The sequence below is a fragment of the Serinus canaria genome, chromosome Z (assembly GCF_022539315.1).
Source record: "Serinus canaria isolate serCan28SL12 chromosome Z, serCan2020, whole genome shotgun sequence".
Lineage (NCBI taxonomy): Eukaryota > Metazoa > Chordata > Aves > Passeriformes > Fringillidae > Serinus > Serinus canaria.
The window spans coordinates 10,001,574-10,026,072 of NC_066343.1; the positions used below are offsets into that span (position 1 = coordinate 10,001,574).

At 43.1% G+C, this 24,499-nt stretch overlaps 1 protein-coding gene across 2 annotated transcripts in view; it reads right to left on the reverse strand.

The window, feature by feature from the left end:
- Positions 1-24,499, reverse strand: part of EDIL3 (EGF like repeats and discoidin domains 3) — a 248,347-nt gene that overhangs the window by 51,228 nt on the left and 172,620 nt on the right. For both annotated transcript variants that reach the window (XM_050986988.1, XM_050986987.1), the window contains 3 exons: positions 23,471-23,652; positions 5,910-6,065; positions 4,699-4,843 (listed from right to left, as the gene is read on the reverse strand). In XM_050986988.1, the coding sequence (XP_050842945.1) occupies positions 4,699-4,843; positions 5,910-6,065; positions 23,471-23,652 (483 nt within the window). The remainder of the gene's footprint in view (positions 1-4,698; positions 4,844-5,909; positions 6,066-23,470; positions 23,653-24,499) is intronic.

Below are 24,499 nucleotides of genomic sequence, written 5' to 3' on the forward strand. Positions count from 1 at the left end.
GTGGAATGGACTCATTCAAAAACACAACAAAACAATTTTCCTGGGAGTGGGAGGAAGCAATTGATAATAGAAATAAGAGAGAATAATCTGCTGCTTTGGAGAGGAACTTTGCTTATTATTAAATTCTGAAGTATCACTCCAGGATCACAAGGACTGTCAGCAAGAATGTTTCATCCGAGGAATGCTAAGGAGGCTCCTGTCACAAAACCATGGGTTGTCAAAACTGTGACTCAGTGCTGGCCCAATCCATCAAAACCAGTTCTATATTTTCTGAGTATTATTATTGATTTATGAAGCAACAGCTGTGCCTGCCTGTGTGCCTGTGCATGCGTGCATGAATTAATGGGATTTTACACTCGCCTGCCTTCTCCGTGGTCCCCAAGGGGGTGGGAAGGCAGTTGTTAAAGGCAACGAGAGAAAGTGAGAAGAACAGTGAGAATCTGAAGAGGCAAAGGTGATGCACACAGGTGTCAGGATGTCTTGGTGCTGTGTCACAGGGAGCAGCAGCTTCCCAGCCCCTGCCACAGGAGATGGTGGCTGTTTGGATGGCACAAAGGACAGGGTCATCCAACCAGCACAGGGATTTGTGTCATCCCTCACTGGTGTGTGTTTATAACAATGCTGACGTCTCCCTGAAACATACCCTCTTCACTGCACTGTACCTTTAAATTTGCTTTTCAATGTCCCTGTGAAAGGATTCCATTCCCATTTTTCTTTTTTGAAACCTGTTAAAATCAGAGATAGCTGATGCAGACACACGGCTGCACCCAGTGGGGTATCTTAGGCTAGAATGTTTGAGATGCTTTGGATACCTCCATCTGTGGTACATTATACCTGATACCTCTGTATGTTTAAATCTAAGCAGGTATAAGTTTGCAGGTCCTATTTGGTCTAGGATGGAACAGGAGAATGGAAATAATGAAAAAGAGTGGGTATTAGCACCTGAAAATTGGAGGAATCAGCACAAAGGTGTTTCTCTCTTGACTCTTCAGAGGGCAGAATCTTTTACTCTTCAGTCTGCATCCATGCTATGCCCCTCATCTACCTCTTCTTTTGAAAAAGCTCACACCCTCAAAGGAAATATTCAGTATCCAGTGTAGCAAAGGCAAACCCACAAATGGATCTGCATGCAACAGTCTGCATGAATCTTTTCTTGGACAAAGATTTGTGTAGTCTTGGCAAAAGCAACATATGCCAATTATTTGAGGGCAAAGGTAATTTTGTTTTGATTTAAATTGTGATATTTCTTCTTTCTAAAAATTGAGATATTAAAAAATTTTCTTCATATTTTTGAATCATAGAATGGTTTGGGATGATAGGGACCTTAAGATCATCTAGATGCAAATCTAATTCCAACCCCTTTGCCATGGGCAGGGACACTTTTCATTAAACCCTAATGCTTTAAAGCCCCATCCAACCTGGCTATAAATAACATATATAGAATTCCTTTCCAGATTACAGAGTCCTGAGGACAAATGAGGAAAGGGGAAACTATCTTTTTAAACCTGCAGTTTAAAAACTGCAGGAGTGATAAAGTCCCCCTGTGTGTCAGTTTTGTGTGAATAGTGCCTGCAGGGACTGTTAGTGATGCCTCAGGTGTAGCTTTTATATTTTTCACATTCTGTGTTGCTGTGGTGTGTAGTCCTGAGCTTCACATTATGGGATGGTGAGCTCTGCACAGAGCAGGGAGACAAAACAATTCCTGCTCCAGCTGGGCACCAAGGACAAATGATCCAAATCTCAGCCCAGGAGCACAAACCCCGTGGGCTGGAGAGAGAAAAACAAGGCTGGGACTGGCTGGGCTAAAGCTGGGATGGGACAATGAACTGCAAGGTGGGGATGGAGCAGAGCTGATCCCAGGGAGAGACCCCGTGCCCGGCCGGGCATTTTGGGGCCATTTTGGGTCATCTTGGGGGCAGCCCTGGCTGGGCTCTGCTGCTGCCCAAGGTGGATCCATGGAGGAGACCCTTGGAACAAATCCCTGCTTTATTCTTTAGCTCTGCCCAGCCTCTGCTCCAGGGCAGCCTGCACAAGGCATCATTAGGATAAAGAAATAGCTACCAGGCAACAGCATGCCTGAAGGAGGGGAAAATTACACACAGGAGCTGTCTTTGAGTGAGTCCCATGGGGATGTGTAGGCTCTGGGGGCCAGCATCCCTCTGCAGGAGCTGAGAAAGCCCAAACACCCAGAGCTGGCTGAATTGGTGCACACAGGAGCCAGCAAACACAACTGTGAGCAGCACACTGCAGGGGCTGCCTGCAGGAAGGCAGATGCTGGAGTGCAAGACTGAGTTCCATGAGTGAGTGACACTGTTGTGTGAGCACTGATCTGCTGGTAGAAACAACAGCTTGATGCTGCTATTAATAACAACTTAATGAATAGAGGCATTCTAATAAGCAGTAGCTGTGATCTGCTTCTCCCCTCACATCAATACTCTGTGAAGGGAAGGGAGGGCAGGACACAGAGAGGTGCAAAACACAAGCAAGGCAGGAACACAGGACCATGAAAATTAATGCCTAATTTATTGCTGGTGGGCTCCACTAGCATTGATCCTGGTTTTCAATGAGATCTGACTGTGGGTCCTGGTAAGTAAAGCTATTTATGAGAATAAAGCAGATTGCATTGAACATTTTGCTGAAGTTTGTCCTAAGGAGTTTGCTTTTATGATGATCCAATGCTGCAAGCCTCTCTCTGTTTATCACTCACTTTCTTCTCTCTCAGTAGGGCATGTGAGAGAAGGCAGACCCCTCCAAGTGCCTTTCCACCCAAGGCAGACCACCTGGAATTAAGAGTGAATTAGTCTGTGTAATTACACCTTTCCTTCAGTAAGGTTGAAATTGCTCTGCTGAGCCTCAGCTGTCCACAGTTTTAAGAGATGATGACCTTGACACTGTTAGGAGACCACTGAAATTAATTCACTTCACTAGCTTTTACAGTTCTTTGAGCAAAACAATTCCTAGTCATTCTGGCAAGGACTTACTCTAAATTGTGGTTCCAGAAGTGGAAGACATAAAAAAAATAAAATAGAAAAATCTAATAGAACAAAGCAGCTAGACAGGATTTTCTATTTACTCTTAAACCTATCTATATTGGAAAAGGGCCACACCAAGATTAATGCATTAACTTTTCATTTCTGAATCTGGTTTTGACTGAGAATTGTTTAACTCCAGCTGTTTTGATGTATCACTCGTGAACTGGATAACTATTGTTAGTAAAGAGGCAGCCACATAAAAATCACTCCTAAATGAATCAGTGGAGTGCTCCCACCAGTAAAAAGGTTTATTTCTTAGAAAAGGATAAAAAATTTACATGCTTTTTTGAATTTGTAAGGGAACACAGTTCTTGCAGAAGGTGGCTAGAGGTCAGGCTTTACATTTCAGAGCTTTAATAAGAATCCGAGGGAAGGTTAATATTGGGTCCACTTTTTCATTTGCTTTCTGCTACAAGATGCTATCCCTGCTTCTGCTGAACCCAGAAAACAAACCCAAACTGAAATCTTGACTAAAGCAGCCCAACCAAATTGTATCTTATTGGACTGGTCCTCGACAGCAAGGGAAGAAGGCTTATCCCTCTGAGGCTGTCACACAGAACAGGGGTGGTATCACCCCACAGCCAGGAGGAATTACCCACATCAGGTGAGACAGTTATTGCTCCCAAGGGTGCCCAGCAGCTCTGGGGCTCAGGAACAATTTTCAGGCCTTGGGTGAGGTTCCCTGCCTTGTACTCTGCTCAGGGTGGTACATTAGGAGTCCACATAGCCATCAATACATGTTAAAGTTGCTAAATGACCATCCCTGGAGGTGTCCAAGGACTGGACGTGGCACTCAGTGCTCTGGGCTGCGTGACAAGGTGGGGATCTCTCACAGGCTGGACCTGATGATCTCAGAGCTCTTCTCCAGCCTCATTGGTTCTGTCGTTCTTGTGACCAACTGGAGATTAACCCACACAGGGAAAAGTTATAAAGTGTTAATGGGTTGATACCACACAGCCTAATTGGGACACATTCCTGTCCCACTGCAGGTGGCCATCATCACTGAGCTGAGCCAAGTGTTGAACTGCTGAGGCCACACCTCGAGTGCTGTGTCCAGTTTTGGGCCCCCAAATTAGGAAGGACATTGGGACACTGAGCGTGTCCAGAGGAGGCAGCGAGGCTGGAGAGGGGCTGGGAACACAAACCCTGTGAGGAACCCCTGGGGGAGCTGGGGGTGCTCAGCCTGGAGAAAAGGAGACTCAGGGCTGCCCCCATCACTCTCACAGCTCCTGAAAGGTGCCTGTGCTCAGCTGGGGCTGGGGTCTGTCTCCAGCAGCACTGACAGAACCAGAGCACAAAGCCTGGAGCTGCACCAAGGGAAATACAGGCTGGAGAGCAGGGAAAAGGTTTTTCCAGCACGAGTGATAAAGTTCTGGAATGTTCTGCCCAGGGAGGTGGTGGAGTCCCCATCCCTGGGTGTGTTTAACAAAGCCTGGATGTGGCACTGGGTGCCAGGGTTTAGCTGAAGTGTTGGGCCTGGGTTGGACTCCGTGATCTTGAAGGTCTCTTCCAACCTGGTGACTCTGTGATTTTTTAAGTTAGATAAAGAAGATGAAAGCAACTGAACAAACTCAGGCTGGCCAAGTTCATCTCGCAGGGCGGACAAAGCGTGCACGGTCGGGAGCGGCTGGGTGGGGTGGAGAGCTGGGGGCTGTGGAGGACCCACCTGTGAGCTCGCAGCCAAGCAGCTCCATCCTGAGGGTGCAGTGCCTCCTGCACACCTGGGGGTACAGCCGGACGTACTGGGCCTTGATGGGGGGCGTGAAGGAGTTGGCATATGGGGTGTTGTTGTCCACGTTCCCACGGAACACCTGCGGGGAAGCAACGTTTGCATAAGACAAAAAAAATGTGTCAGGAGGATCCCTGGAGTCCCAGTGAGTTCCCTTGTCTCAAAAGCACCTGAATTGTTCTGTCTGTGGGAGGTTTTCCTCAAATTGCAGCTGTTTTAGTGCTGCCAGTGCCTGACACAAGTTTTCCCAGCAGAATGTCCTGCTGTGCCGTATTGTGATGGGTTTGCCCGATGGGACAAACCAAGGTCTCTGTCTTGTCCCTCTCAGAAACTGAAGCTCCTAATGCAACTAAATTATGCCTTCTTTCCTTGGTTAATGTATGAAATAGTTGCAGTTCAATTAAGCCTGCAATTATTTGCTCTGATTGATGTTTATTTTTCCCCCCCCCGGTTCAAGAACTCCCACTGAAGTGCACTGTAACCCTCCCATTGATCACAGAGGGAATGAGTTAAACCCATCAGCATTTTTCTGTCCACCCCTCCCTCTAACCAGACATCCCTGTGCATTCATTATGCACCTCTTCACACGAAATCTTAATTCCCTAACAGAGAAACTACATCTGATGCTGTGCAGTGCCTGAATTCTGTGCAAGCTTCCACAGTAAAGGGTTTTTTTCCCTGCTCTGTGTGCACATCTCCATCAAAAATAAGTGGTAGCTACAAACTGTAAACACACACACCCCGCTGGATGATACTGTTTGTGCAGCACAGAGGTTAGCACTGATGAATGGGCTCTGTGTTTCCAAGGGTTAAAGCTAATCTGCCAATGCAATAAAGTGAAATTGAAAACAGAGCAATGAGTAATTACTGGTAAACTAATTAATATGAAAATCAGTTAAGTGTAATAAACAGGATTATTCTAGCTTGGGGAAATAGTATTTATGCAATCATCAATTAAAGTATAAGAAACTCTTAGCAGAGAGAAAATGCAAATTTGTTGATTTTTTTTTTTTCTCCCACAGAAAAATAATAACAGTGAAACCTATATCATACTGCCAGGCAATTAGGCTTAAATACCAGAGACATCTCATACTTCTGAAGGCAGCTACACCATGAGATGCTTTCAGTAACAGACGACTTGATCTTACCATGTCTTCCTTTGTGCCTTTTACTTTGTACATTGTCCATGACTTCCCATCATTACTGTAGGCAATTTTGTAAGATTTTACGTATTCTGGACTTCCAATCCTCTTGGCACCTTGGGTTATAACTCCAGTGACTCGCATCTTCTTCTGCAGGTTTATCTGAAATAACAGCACACTGTTAATCTGACGGACACAATCCTTGATTCCTTTAATTCCCTTTTCTTTTCCTAAATGAGAGGGAAAAAACATAGCTGTAGCATTTAAATGACTGTTGTCATACTTGCATTAATTCTTTTATCTTTCATGAATTTCAGGTACAAATGTATAAAGCAAATGAATGAAAAAACTGAACTAAAATCTTGGACTATTCTTATTTCCTGTGTGTGTGTGCACATATTATGGATATACAGAATATTACTGGGACATTGCCTAATTTTGGCATATAGGGTTACTCCTACATATTTCCTGCCTGAGAGGGAAATGAAACAGTGTGATAATTTACCAAAAGCTGTATCTTCTGTTCTGTTACAAGCCAATTTGCAATGCCATACAAAAGATCCTCAGTTAGCTTCAAGTAAAACTTCCATGTGAAACTAAAACTACATGGAAGTTCTGGCAGCAAAGCAATAAGACTTCTTCCTGATTCCCACTGAAAATTCATATACCTAGTGATCAAGGCTGAAATGCTAATCCTAAATCAGTCAATACCAAAATATCCATCAGTGGATGTGAGCACTCCTCGTGTGCTCGGCTGAGCTGAACACAACCCCTTGAAGTAGAAAACCAAGATTTGTTCAGAGTGAACAAATTCAACATCACTCCAGCAGCCTTAATTCTGCCTCCTTTACTCACCTGTGGCACGGGAACCCTGACATCTCAGGGTGAGATATTCAAACCCAGCAGCGTCAGACTGAGCCTCTGGCAGCTGCCCTTCCTCCCTCTCAGCTAAAATCTGTGCCTTTTGCACCAAACGAAGCTCAGCAAAGAGCTGCCACGCCGTCAGAGCTGGGAGAAGGTGCAGGCAGATGTGCAGTGCAAAGAGATGAGTGGAGGTACTGGAGAGCAAACAACTGGGACAGGGTAAATAATGCATTGTGCTACTTTAGTACTTGTCTCCTCAAAATGAGTTTTATCTTTGCTCCCCGGTGGCTGGAGCTGACCCAGGGCAGTCCCCACTGTTTGGAGCAGCAGTCCCAGCACAGGTGTGGGAGGACTCAGAGGCAGATCTGCTGCCCAAGTACCTTAATTGGTTTATTATTTACATTGTGGCCTGAAGACTTTCTCCCCCTTGGTAATAAAACCTGACCTCTGTGAAGGATGTAAGATGATCAGGCTTTAAGACCTCTCTGTGTGCACAATAGGAAACCTCTGGTTTCTTAGTTCAGACTGTAGAATTTTGTGGTTTCTTCTGGGATTTTTTTTTTTAAATGAGTCTAGCTATTTCTCTGTTACTTTTTTGGAGTAGTTGGCTCTTGGTGTAGTTTTACCATGGTTCTCCCTATAAGAAATTATTCAACACCCACAACCTTCAGATTAACAATGTGTGTTTTTGAGGTTTAGACCCCTTTAGAGAGGAGAAGCCTTCTACAAAAACACCAGATTTTTTACAGGATCTCCCCACAATTACCAGGAAAACTCAGGAATATGTGCAATTCCAGTGGGGAGAATGGACTCACAACAGGAATTCAGACAGGTATAAATTAGAAGAGATTAATTACTTTTTTCAGCCTTGGAAAACTTCTTTTTCCCAATTCCTGGTCCCTCAGAGGGGAAAGCAAAATAAAATAAATATGTTATATTTGTAAAAGGACAGCTCCAGAGACTACCATTAGTCCCATAACTACATTAAAAATGTAGCTAATATGGAATAGTATCCAGTTAAATATTTATGTAAGTCTCTTATGAGTAGTTCATTCTCTATGTGGATTTTCAGAATATTAATTAACAGGCAAGCAAACCAATTTTCCATGTATTTACAAAATTGCTAATAATGAAACTGAATACCATCTGCAAAACTAAATTAGAAAGCACAGGGAAACAGAAACCAGACATTGATTATTTGCTGACTGGTAGCATCTTCACATTTCACTTCATGGGAAAAGGAAGGTATAATGCAACACCAAACAAATTTTGTTTGATGCAGTGATGCAGTTAACTAATATTTTTTCAGCTTAATTACCAATTATTCTATTTCCAGGTAATAATCTTTGGGGTTTTGGATGAGAATTTATGGGGATTTTATTTCCCTGTTTACACTCAAAGAATAATTTCTAATGAAGCCATGGCATTAGCCACTGGATGTCCTTTTCCCATTTGCAGAATCTTTCCTTTAAGAAGATTTCTTGATCAGTGTCCATCCTTTGAGTCTCAAACTGAGCTTTGTTTTTAAGCAGTATTGAACTTGATGCAACATAAGCAATAAAACCAGGCTGCCTTGTTTTCCAAGCTCTACACATCCTGTCAACATTTGCAGAAAAATCCCAATGAAGTTGGAAGAAATAAATGCTTTCAAATGCCCATGGCTTGCTTATATGGAAATCCCTCCTGGGCTAATGCCGTGCTTTTCAGTGAATATGGATACATTAGTTATTAATTTTCCCTTTGTATCTCTGGGTCTTTAATGTCTTTTAAATTTTTCATGTTCGACCTCAGCAAAAATTGAAAATACTGCAAGTTTAGCAATGGCTGTAACAAAGCAGGGGCCAAACTTTTTCCTATTTAATATACTTTAGTAGGAAGGTGAGAAGAAATGTGAACTGCATCTTTTAGCACTAAAAGCTTTTTCAAATGTGTTTTTCTGTGGCAATGGTGAGGGAAAAACAGCTCAGGAAGCTCTGCTTTGTGGATTAGGGCCCAGGACAGAAAATTATACATTTTAATTACATGTGTTTTAAAACAAAGAGGTGAAAGTCCCCAGGATAGGAACAAAAGAATAACATATATTTTTTAAAAAGGTAATGGATTCACTTCTTAAGGATCCCTTATCATTACCTAGATGAACTGGAAAAAGCAAGGATGAAAGAAGATGAATAGCATTGTGAGAGATTTATCTCAGTAATTTAAGTAATAAGGCATAGCAAAGGCCTTGCAAGAAGAAGATGCAGGCACAGACATTTGAAGAATTTACTTTACAGAGAGAGAGAAAGAGAGAAAGAGTGCGAGCGGAGAAAGAGAGAAAGAGAGGAAGGAAGGAGGAAGGAAGGAAGGAAGGAGGGAAGGAAGAGGAAGGAAGGAAGGAAGGAAGGAAGGAAGGAAGGACAGGAAGAAGGAAGGAAGGAAGGATAGGAAGGAAGGAAGGAAGGAAGAGGAAGGAAGGAAGGAAGGAAGGAACGGAAGGACGGAGGAAGGAAAAGGATAAGGACGGAAGGAAGGAACAGGAAGGAAGCGAAGGAAGGAAGGAAGGAAGGAAGGAAGGAGATGAAGGAAGGAAGGAAGGAAGGAAGGACAGGAAGGATAGGAAGGAACGGAAGGAAGGAAGGGAAGGAAGGAAGGAAGTGAAGGAAGGAAGGAAGAAGGAAGGAAGGAAGGAAGGACGGAAGGAAGGAAGGAAGGAAGGAGGAGAGGAAGGAAGGAAGGAAGGAAGGCAAGGAACGGAAGGAAGGAAGGAAGGAAGGAGGAAGGAACGGAAGGAAGGAAGGAAGGAAGGAAGGGAAGGACGGACGACGGAAGGAAGGAAGGAAGGAAGGAAGGAAGGAAGGAAGGAAGGAAGGAAGGAAGGAAGGAAGGAAGGAAAGAGAAAGGATCCGTTTTACCATTTTAACATTTACCATTTAAATTTATTTTAGGAGCAATGGATTCAGACTTGACACTTGAGCTTTGCTCAAGGGCTTGCATTCAGCACCACCTCAGAGGGGTCTCCTGCATCCAGTGACTCCCATGGGATTTGACTCACCCAGGATATGACAGGGATTTAGCTGCAGTCCAAGCACACCCTGTGCCCTAAAACCTTATGGCACAAAGAACTTTATGAAACTCGGATAAGGTTCTGCTTGACACCTGCAGGCTGTGGAATCTGCTCTGATGGCCTTTGCATGTCAATGAGGAGGATTCCTGGGACTGGAATGAGTGATGAACATGGAGTTGCTCAGGTAAAACTGTGTGAAAAATAAAGCCAGTAGTCAGACACCAATGTATTTAAATCTGTCTCTACAAAAACTGGATTATGCCACGCACAGGGTGCAAAGTCACTGTGCTGGTGTGGAGGAAGGCACAGGGAGAGCACAGGCATGAGATCAGCTCAATTTAAGTGAGTTCAGGGACTGTGGCAAGAAACACCACCTCAGGTCCTCTGCTGGGCACAAAATTGCACGTTGAATTCATCCATGAAGCCAAAACAAATCAAATAAAATCACTTGAGGCAGACACCCCCTAGAGCAGTGTATGACTGAGAGCTGGGGAATAAAATCAACTCCTTTAGTGTAAGAAGTTCCTGGAATTCCTTCTAATCTTGTTTGTTTTAACCACCAAAGTCCTCCCAACTCCACGATTACACAGAGCACTCTGATGGTCACAGCAGGTGACAGAGTCATGGCCTGTCTCCACAGGAGGGGAGAAAGGGATCAGGGTGCCGTGCTCACTGCTCTCAGCACTGGTCCTGCAGGAGTCATTATCTATTAAACAATTTTCACTCATGCTTCGGACTCCAGTGATTCACTCAAATCTGTTTGGGGATGCTAAATTGCTGTCTACACTGAGGAAGACATACCCAATCTAGATTTTACTGGAACCTGGAAAAAATACATACTGCAAAGGAAATAAAAGAGGAAGACTTTTTTCTCTAAGAGCAAGTGATAATATGAACAAGGTAATTTTAAGAGTTCCTGTTGATTGTACAGTGCCCCATTTTCAGAGGCAATTCAGAACCAGTCCTGCAAATCTGCATGGTGTGTGTGCAGCTCCACTGGTAGCTGTGAGTTAATGCAGGAGCTTGTTTTTCATAAACAAGTCCAAAGGGCTCCACAAAACAAAGGCCATCAGTAACCTCCCAGCATGGTTTACAAACCTTAGAACCATAGGAAAAAAGAAGATTAAATTCAGAATTGTAATGTGTGAATGTAACAGAACAGCAGGGACTGGGACAGCTCCAGTGGAAGGTGTTCATCTTTCTCTTACAATTTATGATCAAATGCTAGCATATTCACTTTGCAGAAGCCATAAAATGGGCAAAAAGATAAAAAAGTACCCAACTGCACCTGCCTTATCTACATTATTGCAGGCAGGAGAGGAAAAGAGGGATGAGAAGACAGAGTGACTTTAGGAAGACCCCTACGTGATGCTCCTGGACAGAATCCATAACCATATTCCCCTCATTTGTTATCTCACTGCTAGCAATAGCACCACTAACATTTTCTGCAGAACAGCCTTGTCTGAGGTGTTCCTCCAGAGCAAGCTTTCCAGAAATGCTCAGATTAAAGCCTACATGAAACCTTGGGTCTTTGAGTCCTTAAATGTAGTTTTAGATTCATAAACAGAAACGCATTTTATGGAGAACAAAGGTGTTTACCTGTTTCAGTTATGAGATGGAATAGTGTTGTCATAAATAATTCTTCATCTTTTCTAGCACAAAGTAAATATATCTTTACTGCTACTCACCATTACTCACATAAAAATAGGGTTGAATAAGAGATCAAGGTTATACTGGCATTAAAAGATTTATTACAGCAATGCTTCCCTGCTGATCTCATCAGGTTTTGAAGGATTGAAATTTAATTTTTTTGTCTCCTTTTTTTTTTTCCCCCAAAGTCATAATTCTGACAAAGCTAGATAGAAAGCACCCAGACAAACACTTTCTGATGAAAAATAGGGATACTTGCCAATAGAAATGTTTTTTAATAAACCCATGAAACGAACAACCTGACACAATCCCCTCAATACCGGGAAAGTCAGCGAGTCTGAAAGCTCCTTCCCGTGCTTCCTTTTCAATCCCCAAGGTTGTATCCTCCAGTCTGAGCAGGACAAACTGCTGTTTCACCCTGGTGCCACAGCAGCTGCAGAGCTGGGCTGGTGATGAGGAGCAGGAAGGGCACAGCAGGTCAGTCACTATTAACTTCCCCTTGCAAAGCCTCGCTGGCACCTGCACACAAGGTGCTCATCTGTCTTGCCTGTCTGTGGCTTTTTGATACTCTCCTAATCAGCACTGTCAGCAGAGCTCCCCTGGATTTAGTTCAGGGCATTAATGCAGTCAGCACAGTGGCAGTGATGTGTGTTTTAAGCAGCACACAGCGAGAATGTGCAGTGATTTATCCACAGCAGCACCGTTGCTGACACCCTGGAAGGGGGTCTGCCCCACAGAGAAAAAACATGTTTTATTTCTTCACATGATAGTATAAATCGTTGTCTTGTAACAGTCTAGGAGAACAAATGTTTGTTACAGGTTGCTTTGACAATTATAATTCCCAGCGTGGTTGTGGGATTGCACCTTGAGGACAGACCAATTAAACACTCTGGTTGTTTCTGATCCCAGCCCATTTTCACTTATGGGGATGCAGGTCCAGCAAAGCACCCTCATAACTTTGCTATTACAGCCTCTGCAAACTCACCCTCCTGCTGTTTCCAGTTTATCACACCCCAGGGAAAGAACAAACACCTCTCAGGACTTCCCTCTAACCCAGCTACACCTCAGCCTCAGCCAACCTTCTAAAAACAAACTCCATCCTCAGTGAGACTTATTCATGTACCTGCTTTAAATTAGAGATGCAGAATCAGAGATGCAAATTGGACCACTAATTTAATTTCCCTTTCTGTGAAGAGATCAGAATATAGGTTAGACCCTACTTGTATGGAAAACACAAATACAAGGATTGTTTGGCCCATGCAATGCTAATGTGGAGGAGCATATGTTATGAGAATTATCAAAAAGCACCTACTTCATTTGGCTTTTGTTGAGAACTTTCAATTTATGCCTCAGAGAGTTTACATAATTAGACAGACTAAAAAACTTGCTTAGTCTGTTCCTTCTTATTATTAAGTCATTATTTAAGTCCCAAAGGTAGTTGTTATGAATGCCATTATATGAATTATTCAAACACTGGCATGTTTAGACTGCCATCTCCAGAAGGGGCCAATAAATAATCTCACATGGTTCAGAGGTTTGTAGCCCTGAAAAATATCATCTTATTTGCAAAGTATTGATCAAATGAGTGTTAACTATCTGAGACTGAATGTTACCCAAGAAACACCAAGGTCATTTATTGCTATTATTAGTTTCTTCATATGCTTTGAACTTGTGAAAACTCCTTCTGCCTTTGGCTCTCAGAAAGAACTTCCCCACAATGTCTAGAAGACATCCTGAAGAATCAGCCTAAGAATATGTAAATAAGAATGCCAGTGAAAATATCTGCATGTATTTCCCCTTGTAAAAGAGCTTTGATCAACAGCTCATAGACCTGGAAGATGTGATGTCAGACTCAGGTCAAAATCACACACTTTTCATCCTACATGAAAACTGTCTTCCTTAGGGAAAAGAAGGGAATTCAAACAGGTGAAATATTAAAATCACTGTGAAAATACACTCAGGGAAATTTCTGGTTGTGAAATACCTTTGGATATTGGGAGGTATTTTCTCTCACACTCCATCTGTTTTTGTGGTGCTTTGGCAGATGCATTCTGGTAAAAACTCTGAAGAAAATTATGATCTTCTCTCGAGCTCCCAAAAGGACAACTGGGAAAAATTCCCACTCTGGCTTCAGTTTGTCTAGGCCCTATGCATGTTCCCAGACCAAGAAGTCATGGAATTATGGAGTTTCAAGGCTTGAAAAGACATCCAACATACTGACTAAAGGAGTGTTAACCATCTGAGAACTCTCAGGAGATAAGGCTTTCCTGGCCCTGTGAGACCCCTACTGAGAGATCCCATTGCACATTCCCAGAATGAACTTATCCAGTGATAACAGTGCTGTCAAATGGTGCACAACCTGAATTAAAATATGTATCTTTATCCACTTTCTTCATGGTCAAGGTAATCCTAATCAATCTTTGAGGATAACCTGTTAGTTGCTGGAGAGAGGGGATGGACACAAGGGGAGTGAAGGGCTACTGAAGCACACAGGGGGCAGATGGCTAAGTGACAGATGAAAAGACTGCACCACCCAAATGATTTTTTGGCCCACAGAAAAAGAACACAGAAAGCTGTTAAAGAACACAGAAAGTTGGCTCAAATTTTAGTATCTCCTGAACCCTAAGAAATTGGCTATTTGTTCAATCCTGACAACCACACTCATTAAATATTTTTTATTATCTTTTGAAATTAAGACTCAAAAGTAAAAAAAAAAAAAAAAAGTCATATATAAATGTTAAAAGTTACCCTTTGGTGAGATTTTCCCTATTCCTATGCACGTTTTTCCTCAAAATATTTTTCCTTCTACAAAAATTTGCAGGCAAAAGATTAGGTTAAAAAAAATAAATAAACATTGCTTGGTTTTGTGATGGACAATCTTTGAAAAGTCTCATTGAGACAGTCAAGGCTTGAACAATGCCTTTTTATCTTAAGCAGTCATTGAAGAAGAAGGTTCTTAGAGTGTAAGAGTAAAAGATGCTCCCATTTTTCAGTTCACAGATTTAGTGTGTGGCATAAATTGGAAGGTCTTTGAGATGACAAACACATGCCACCTCTTCCAGGGGAGGTCAAGGAGGGTGAGCTGACATCAGCTCTTGTTGTCTCTGGCAGTTCTCATGGTGCTGGTGGTTTTCTGTGCTTCCAACAGTCTGGGCTGCTGGGGGGCCATGGAAGCTGAGGTGAGATGAACCTGGATTGAGAAAGGGCTGAGCAGCAGCTCCAGAAGGTTGCAATCAGTGTCATGGGGTCTGGTTGGAGATGTTCCACTGCTGGTGTCCCCCAGGATAATAGTGGTGCAAGGAATTGTTTAACTTGTTCCTCAGTGGCTGGATGAGGGGTCAGTGCAGTCCACTGAGCACACATGGCTGGGATGAGAGGCCAAAACCCCCAAAAGTGCTTCATATGCTTTGAAATTGTGAAACCCTCCAAAGGGACCTTGAGGGGTTGCAGAATTAGACAAGGAAGAAATTAATTAGGGAAATGCTGTCCTGCACCTGGGCAGGAACAGCTCCAGGCAGCAGCCCAGGCTGGAGGGGACCTGCTGGGGTGGCTCTGTGAGGAAGGATCTGGAAGTTCTGGTGGGCAGTGAGCTGCCCCTGACCAGCAGAGCATCCTGGGGGCAAGGGAGGTCCATGGGATTTGGGGGGACATTGGGAAGAGCACTGCCAGCAGGTCAGGGAGGGGATCCTGCCCCTCTGCCCAGCTCTGTGAGGGCACATCTGCCGGGCAGTGTCTGTCCGCTCCTCAGGACAGGAGGACAGGGAGGGGACAGAGGGGATTCAGGGCAGGCTGAGGGACCTGGGGCTGCTCAGCCTGGAGAGGAGCCCCCGGGAGAGGGGCCTCAGCCCTGTCTGTCTGTCTGTTCCTGTCTGTCTGTCCCTGTCTGTCTGTCTGTCCCTGGGTGTCCCTGAGTGTCCCTGGGTGTCCCTGGGCATACCCATGTGTCCCCCTGTGTCCCTGACTGTGCCTGGGTGTCCCTGTCAGTCCATGTGTCCCCCCCGTCTGTCCCAGTCTGTCCCTGTGTGTCTGTCCCTGTCTGTCCCTGTGTCCCCCTGTCTGTCCCCGTGTGCAGAGGTCAGAGCTGGCCCAGGCTCTACCCCAGGCCCCAGAGCCCTGGGAAGGCCTGATCCCAGCCCAGTCTGTCCCTGTCTGTCTGTCTGTCCCTGTCCATCCCTGTGTTCTCCATGGCCCAGAGCAGGGCTGATCCCAGCCCAGCCTGTCCCTGTCTGTCTGTCTGTCTGTCCCTGTCCATCCCTGTGTGCTCCACGGCCCAGAGCAGGGCTGATCCCAGCCCAGTCTGTCCCTGTCTGTCTGTCTGTCCCTGTCCATCCCTGTGTGCTCCATGGCCCAGAGCAGGGCTGATCCCAGCCCAGTCTGTCCCTGTCTGTCTGTCTGTCCCTGTCCATCCCTGTGTGCTCCATGGCCCAGGGCAGGGCTGATCCCAGCCCAGTCTGTCCCTGTCTGTCTGTCTGTCTGTCCCTGTCCATCCCTGTGTGCTCCATGGCCCAGAGCAGGGCTGATCCCAGCCCAGCCTGTCCCTGTCTGTCTGTCTGTCCTTGTCCATCCCTGTGTGCTCCATGGCTCAGGGCAGGGCTGATCCCAGCCCAGTCTGTCCCTGTCTGTATGTCTGTCTGTCCCTGTCCATCCCTGTGTGCTCCATGGCCCAGGGCAGGGCTGATCCCAGCCCAGTCTGTCCCTGTCTGTCTGTCTGTCTGTCCCTGTCCATCCCTGTGTGCTCCATGGCCCAGAGCAGGGCTGATCCCAGCCCAGTCTGTCTCTGTCTGTCTGTCTGTCCCTGTCCATCCCTGTGTGCTCCATGGCCCAGGGCAGGGCTGATCCCAGCCCAGTCTGTCCCTGTCTGTCTGTCTGTCTGTCCCTGTCCATCCCTGTGTGCTCCATGGCCCAGAGCAGGGCTGATCCCAGCCCAGTCTGTCCCTGTCTGTCTGTCTGTCCCTGTCCATCCCTGTGTGCTGCATGGCCCAGAGCAGGGCTGATCCCAGCCCAGTCTGTCCCTGTCTGTCTGTCTGTCTGTCCCTGTCCATCCCTGTGTGCTCCATGGCCCAGGGCAGGGCTGATCCCAGCCCAGTCTGTCCCTGTCTGTCTGTCTGTCCCTGTCCATCCCTGTGTGCTCCATGGCCCAGGGCAGGGCTGATCCCAGCAATTCCCCTCACAGGAGGCAGAGCTGCTGCCCTGGGCAGTGCCCAGAGGGGCTCTGGGGGCTCCTCCCTGGGAACATTCCAGAATTCCCTGGGCACAATCCCATGGGCTCTGGGGTGGCCCTGATGGAGCAGGAAGTGGCACCAGGTGAGCCACTGGGGTCCCTTCCAAGCTGGCCCATCCTGGAGTTGTGCACATATGCCTGCAAACCACACACACACACAAAAAAAATCTTATCATCCTGACATGTAGTCTTACTTTATCTTAAACTTTGTTCCCTGAACCTTAACTTAATTGAAATAACTTGAAACAACACTTTCCTAGAAGCCAAGTCTAGTAGGACAGTAACTATGAGTGAGGATCATTTGCTTTGCCAGTTTTTAAGTGAATGTTTAGGAGGTAAAAATAATTCCTTTGGCTATCACACATGAGCATGCCATCATCTCACGGATTTGGATGCTGTCATCCCCACAAGGTGACTAGGATACCCACACACCATTCCATGATGGACCACCTCACAGGTGCTGGGGCTTCCTCCTGATGCAATAAACCACGTGGACACACCTTTGTTCCTTTTGGTGTCGCCACTTTCTAAGACTTGATTGCTTTCCATATCAGAATGGCAAGTGGGGGGAAAAAAAAAATCTACTTGGAATGCACAGTGTTGCAGATGCAGGGGATAAATGTGTTTAAAAGTCCTGTTCCTTCACTCCTTCAGCCACATTAGGTGGAGTAATTAAGGAAAGCTGGCATGGGGGCTGACAGAGCCTTTTATGGATGAGGTTCATAACAGCATCAAGCCTCAGCTGCCATGGGGATGCTGACTCTGAACTGGCTCTTTTGTGGACCCAGAACCTCAGCCCAAAGTTGTTGGAATGTGCCTGGGATGAAAGCAGGGGGTGTGATACCAAATGGATACCAAGGCACGGGGCACCAGGGAGTCTGTGGGTGATTACACCAAGAAATAGGCTCCCAGCCCCCTTGTTTTCTGCTCTGAGTACATAAATTACATTTTTGGCCTGTAAGCTAAATGTTTAGATGCTGAGGGAGGTCTGCAGAGAGCAGACACTGGTATTGAGTTCACTGAAGTCAGTGAATTTATGGCAGGCTTTGGCTAGCAGACAACCTCTTCTAATTCCTGCAGACCAAAGGTCCTGCCTGGCATTGTTTTAATTCAACTCCACTTTCCTTATTAATTTCTGTTATCCGCAGCCAAGGGCTTTCAGGTACTTACTGCCTCTCACCAATATCCTCAGAGGAAACCCTTCTATGATATTGAGCCAAATTTTGAAATATTGACAATAAAAAGAAGAACTTTAACAACTTTTTAGCATTTAACTTAGCAGCTTAAATCTTCCCATGTGGTGCACATCACCTTGCAGGATGACTCTGAGACTGCACGTCATAAAGTTCACCTGACAGTGAGATGAGAGCCACGTTAAGTGATATAAAACATTTAGTGACAGGTATTTTTGGAAGCCTGTACACCAGTGCTCATGAATGAGGAAATGAACTTTGACAAAATGAATGGTTTCACAGATGGCAGTTTGCTTGGAGCTCTCACCAACAGATGTTTGAGTGAATGTTCTGCAAGGCCTCTGTGTATTTTGGGTTTTATCATTTCATTAGCAAACAGCTATCACCTGGTGTGTACCTGCTCTTTGGAAGCTCTTGATGAGGAAGCTGTTAACTTTTTTTTTCCCTTGCATTTTTCTTTTTTTTGGAGGAAAAAAAACCCCACAAATACTTTTTGGTTTTCTGCTTGGGGATAAGAAAGATGGAACTTGAGGGTTTTTATACAAATAATTTTTGTGTGTGTCATAGTTGTTATGATGAGGTTAGTGAGATTCATAGTCACAGATTTAATTATGCTATGGGACTGAAAGTCCCAAAAAGATGAGGCTGAGCACCAGAGGTGGGATTGAAACCAAAACTGGTCTGGATACACTTATGTAAAAAGCAAATTAAGCCTCAATCAAAATATAAATTCTACCTAACAGCAATAATATTGCAATATGTTTAGACTTTTTTTTTTAAGCATTTTCTATGCTTTTCAAAAAAACCCAAAAAACACTAAACAAATTAATTGTAAATAAGACAGGGATCAGGGAATTTTTTTGTTGTTGGGCTAGGTCCCTTTCAATCACAGGTGGTCTTTTTTATCAAAAACATCTGCAGCAAAAGTGTTTATTCATAGTTTCAAGAAATATAGTGAAGAAATTTCCTAAAGCTGGGCATAGTTATTAAGGAAGGAAAATTAAAAATGCAAAATTACTATTTATAACAGACATGCTGAAATGGTAAATAACCCAAATGTATTTCACTTTGGTCTGGAGTACTAATATACTTAAATTGCCAATCAGAAGTTGGGCACATTTTCCATCAAACTGTTGAATTTCTCATTATTGTGTTTCATCTGAATTTTAGCACATAATTTCAGAAAAGCCATTTGGGTAATGAATTAGAAAAATTGTAGAATTACAGTTCTCTTTCCATATATTCTAAGTAAGACTTGTAGATTTTCCATTTTGAAATTATAACATGACTTTCAAAAATTGATTCCAAACAGAAAAACATATGAAATATAGATAGAAAGAGATAAATTCTTTGAAGAAGAAAGCCCAGATTAAGTATTTGGAATCATCTTGTATGCAATAAAAACTAGAGGAAAAAAAGCTGAATAATCAACCTGAAAGAACTTTACTTCCCACTTTTGATTCTGCAACCAAAGTGAGCAGTAAATTAATCCTTCAAACCTCCAACTACTCACAATAATGAAATAAATATTTTAATATTTTATTTTGAAATTGTGTAAGCATACCAATGTCTCTGGAGAAACAATTTATGCCATTTTGGTGAGAAATAACAAAACAAGTGCTTTATTATTCTATGGAGTACTTTACATTTATACACAACAGAGGTCAGGTGTTCAATCACATCTCCCATGGAGTGGCATGATGCTCAGTAATTCGTGCATTTTCTCAAAATTCCCCAGGTGTAAACTGTGCTGGAATCTGCTCTTGGTGCCTGTGGGTTTTACACTCTGTAAAAACAATTCCTGTGTCCAAAAGACCACGAAACTTAAAAGTTGTCAATGGGGGCAAAATTAATTAAGAAATATGAGGATGGGTAAAAGTGGGAGACCAACCTGGGAGTGGTGAAACTGGGAGAGGAGAAGTGTAAGGGCACAGGCATGGATTCCTAGGCTGGAATTCACTGGAGAGGAGTAACATCCAGAAACTCCTGCTGGCAATTTGTGGTTTTTGTTAGACAGTAATCCATAGGCAGGATCACATCCGTGATTTTGGATGTGGTAGAGGGATAACAGAAACAATAATCCTGCCCATGGCCACACCTATTCTGATTTATACTGCCCTAAAAAGAATAACTAATATAGGAAGAGAAAAATAAAGGTGCAAGGAATGAGCAGAGATGAAGTGAAATCAGAATGAAATAAACCAACATTTTTTAAATCTGAAAATGTAAAAAGGACGGAAGGGAAAAGAGAGACCACTGTTAAAAAAAAAAAAAAGACTTTACAAAAAAGACTCATTACTGGAACAGTCAGTGTGAGCATTTTGGTTATACTTCAGGACCAATTAATGAAAAATAGATGTATGTGATTTTTTTTTTTGTCATTGTATCTCCAAACCATAAAAGTTAATATCACTAATAAAGTGCTAAGCAGTATACAGGTGCTATTTTATCACAGCCAACCTGTGAGGAGAAACAGAGGTCAGGAGAACTTTAAAAGGCAGATATGACTTACTCAGGCTTTAATTTGCCTCCAAAAACATGGTCAGTGACCCTTTAAATCACAAGCCAATTACAAGCATTGTAGTGCCATTACTAATTACATGCTGAGAGTGTAAATTTAAAATGGCAATTTCAATTTTCAGTTCATTGGGAGAATGCAGGAAAATGAAATTGCATACTAATTAGTTCATATGTATCAGACACCTGAAAGATTAGAGAAAAAAAAAACTTCTGCACTCATTACAAGTGAGTTATAAGCAGAACACTCAAGCCTTTTATTTGCCAGGCTGCATATAAATAAAGAAATTAAATGACAAAGGAAATTGATAATGATGGAACAAGGCAAAAATAGCTACAGGCTTGTACATAATCATACTTTGAGGGACTTTGCCCATTATAAATGGCTTCCTTTAGAATTTATCTAGCATTAGAAGCTCCAAGAGGGGAACAGGAGATTGCTTCAGGTTCAACCACGCTAAATGTTAATTTGCCTGTCCTAAAAATGGATTTTCCTGCTTTGTAACTTTCCACTTAATCTCTGCCAAGCACTCACACCCTTTTCCAGTGCCTCTTTCTGGACCAGGTGCTTCATCACTCAGCAAGGAAAAGATTCCATGTGCAGGCTGCTGCCAGTAGGGTCTGGGGAGAGGCTGGTGACACAACAGAGTAAAAACCCAGGTAGAGGGTTTGACATCTTTTCTCCAATAAGCCAGAAATTTAGCCCAAGTCTGATTTTTTGTACCCCTTGACAAACATTTATGGAGCACCTCCCTAGGCATTACAGAACCTGTAATGCCTAGGCAGGTGCAGAAAAAAGATCTGTGCAGAAATAAGATGTGGGACTTCTGCTCCTCCTCTCATCAAACTGTTCCACCATATGAGGGTCAGTGTTTGTTCCTTAGAGCTTATTTCATGCTTGAAGAACAAGACAGGGCTCTGATGTAAAGATCTACTGTGCATAAAGTGTGAGTCTGTGGATGTCTCCACCTTGCCAGACCTAAAAAGAGTTTCTGCAGAACACCTTCCTTCCACCTATCACCTCCCTGAAAAAGTCTCAGATTTTCTGGTTCCAGGTATTTTAAAGAAAGAGAAAAGGAAAGAAAGAAATCCTCTCAAGGTCTCTGCTCTGAATTTACAAATATTTTTAATTTTGCTCTGAACTGAAAAAAAGAGGATTTAAAAATAGCACTTGGCAAGTTTTGTGAAAACGATAGGCTAAATTTTATTTTGCAAAAAAAATGAGAAGAAAATAAGAGAATGTTTAAAACACATTAATTGTGTGATTTAAGATTATCAAAAGTCCTTACACCCCATGGTTGCCAAAATTACAGAATAACCTGTAATGGATTGGAATAACCTCCAAAAATCAGGGAAAAAAAAAAAAAAAAAAAGAAAAAAAGAAAGAGAACAAATTCATCAGACCTGTTGCAATGGGCTGAGATTTTAGAAACATTTTCAAGAGCAGAGGGAAGACTTCCCAGGGAGCAAAGTCCAAGGGAGCCTGGCAGCTGCCCCCACAGTGCCAAGCACAAATGTAGAAGCATCAGACCATTAAACATCCCCATTCAGTTCTCCTCAAAAAGACATGTCTAGGGGGACAGTACTAAGTGATTTTGAAACCTTTCTCCAGCTCATTTAATAAAGCTTACACTCTTAACACAGCCCAAAAGCTGACTTTTTCATTATGCATTAAAATTACATTAGCTTTCTACTCCCATGGCAATAATTCTGCTCAGGTTCCCCTGCATGATCCTTTCCAGTTCTTTTCAATATAGAAATTTTACAGACTTCCTAACCCCTTGATCTTTATGGAGGAAAACTGACTTACGACATGTTCAAGGGCCTTTGTGTTCTCACTCTGCAATAAATAACAAGCAGTAACACTAGTTGCCGTTTTTCAGAGGTGACAAAATCCAGCACTCCCACTGCACCAGTTTCAGAAAACTTCATCAAACAGTGTGTTGTGCCTGCTCTCCAAACAAGAAAAATGAGCAGGTAATTAGGTATGCTTACCCCCCAGATATGTAGGAGCCTCTCGATAAAATTAAAGGTGGTAGCCAGGGCAAAAACATTGATTGTGAACAAATATTACTGCCACATACACCAAGGTAGCCTCCAGAAGAGTGTGTCTGACACAGCTGAGAGCATTATGGACAGTTCAACTTAATGCTGGCAGACAAAATGCTCAAATACCATGTTTTACTAAATCCTGCCATGGGTTCACTGGAAGAGAAGCACTCCTCACACATTGACCATGAGGACCAGTGCAGCAAGTTTCCACATGAGTGTCTAACTCACTAACCTTTATTAAACCACAGCTGAAATGGCCAAAGCCCTGCCCAATTCACATATCATGAAACCACAACCCCAGCAAAGAGCTACAACAGCCCCTAGATAATTACCTTCATTAAAACACTGCTGCAGGACTTCATAATCACTGCTTGTACTGAAGTCATTTCTTGGGCACAGAGAAGTCCAGTACACAATGAGGGCACTGCCATTTGAATCACTCAAGCAAGACCATGCTTGAGTGGGCTGAGAAAACGTGGTTTTTTAGCCCCATGGATATGTCTGAACTAACAGCTGTTTCAACCCTAATTAAAACAGTTCTTGTTACTTCCAGTAGTACTTAACCTGTGTGCCCAGAGCAAAGAGCACCAGCCCTTCCAACGTGCTCTGGCACTGCCAAAACCACACTTCAAGCCCCTTTAGCATGTGTCAGGATATCTCCACCAAGAGATAAAGCTGTGGTATGCTTCTAAGGAGCTGGCCACCAAATACGACATATGTGGAAAGCAGCTTTTTTTGAAAGGAGCCTGCATAAATCTGCTTCCACAGTTTAGAAGCCACAATGGAACATATGCACAGGGGTTTTTTTTAATTAAAAAAAAAAAAAGGAAAAAAAGGGGGCTTGTGCGTTTGTAAAGTCAAGATTATCACTGTTTTGCAACTAAATAGTCCCTTTTAGCCTGGGCTATGTCTCTGACAGTGAATAAGAATCTAGCTGTTCATTAACCACTTGTCTTCATCAGTTTCTTAAGTGACACTGGCAATTGAATCAAGGATGTTTTTTTCCCTCCTCAGCTCCATCTGTTACCTGAATCCAGGGCCATCTGTCATTTTCTGCAGCAGTCCAGGCATTCACAAGACCCTTCTTATTAAGCCGTGCATAGTAGGGGTACCACTTCTGGAGACCAAAAAGAGCTCGGTGAGTGGAGGATGCAGTGATTTGTTGGTTTGACACAATCCCTCCTTCTATCCCTAGTGGGCCAGAGCACCCTGCAAATGGGGAAAAAAAAGAAAAAGAAAAAAAGATTAAACTGAAATCATCAACTCTTCTGAGCCCCAAGTCACTGTAATTGCAATGGAATACAAATAGATCCAGAATATCATGCCAAATCCAGCTTAGAAGAAATTCAAAGTACTTGCCTATATCACCTGTTTGTAGAAATTAAAAAATGAATACAAAATTATTGCTTGCAGATAACTATTCTCATTATACAAGTAATGAAATGGATTAAACTTTCAATTTCTTTTAGCTTGTTCTAGCTGAAGACTTGTGAGTTTGGGTTGGACACAATGAAGAAAAAAATCCTCTGATTCAAATATTGAAATGATTGTTTAAAAGTAAATTTAAAGTCCTGTAATTACTGCAAAGTTCCATATTGCAGTATGGAACTTTGCAGCTCTTCCCTCAAATTTCAGCATTTAACCCAAGTCCTACAAATTGTTATTGCAGTTATCTCTAGAAATATGAAAATAGACAAAAGTTATCATTCAGTTACATTAAAAATATTTAAAGTTTATCCATTTAATCAGCAAGTCTCAAAGCATGTGTTTAACTGAAGTGCTCCAGTGTTCATAATTTTATGTATGGTATTCATCATTAATTTTTTCACAAGAAATACTTGTCGACCTAATCTTTTTTTAAAATCAAGATATTTCTGCATACATTGCTTTTTGAAGCCACCACTCCATTTGGGCACAGGAACAAAAGCATTCAGCTATTGAGAGCAATCTGAACTGAGAAAATTATGAAAATTCATTATATGCAAACAACTGGCAGTTTATCTACTATTCAAGACCCAACTGAATATCTCAGATTTTCCTTTCTTCAGTTCTGATG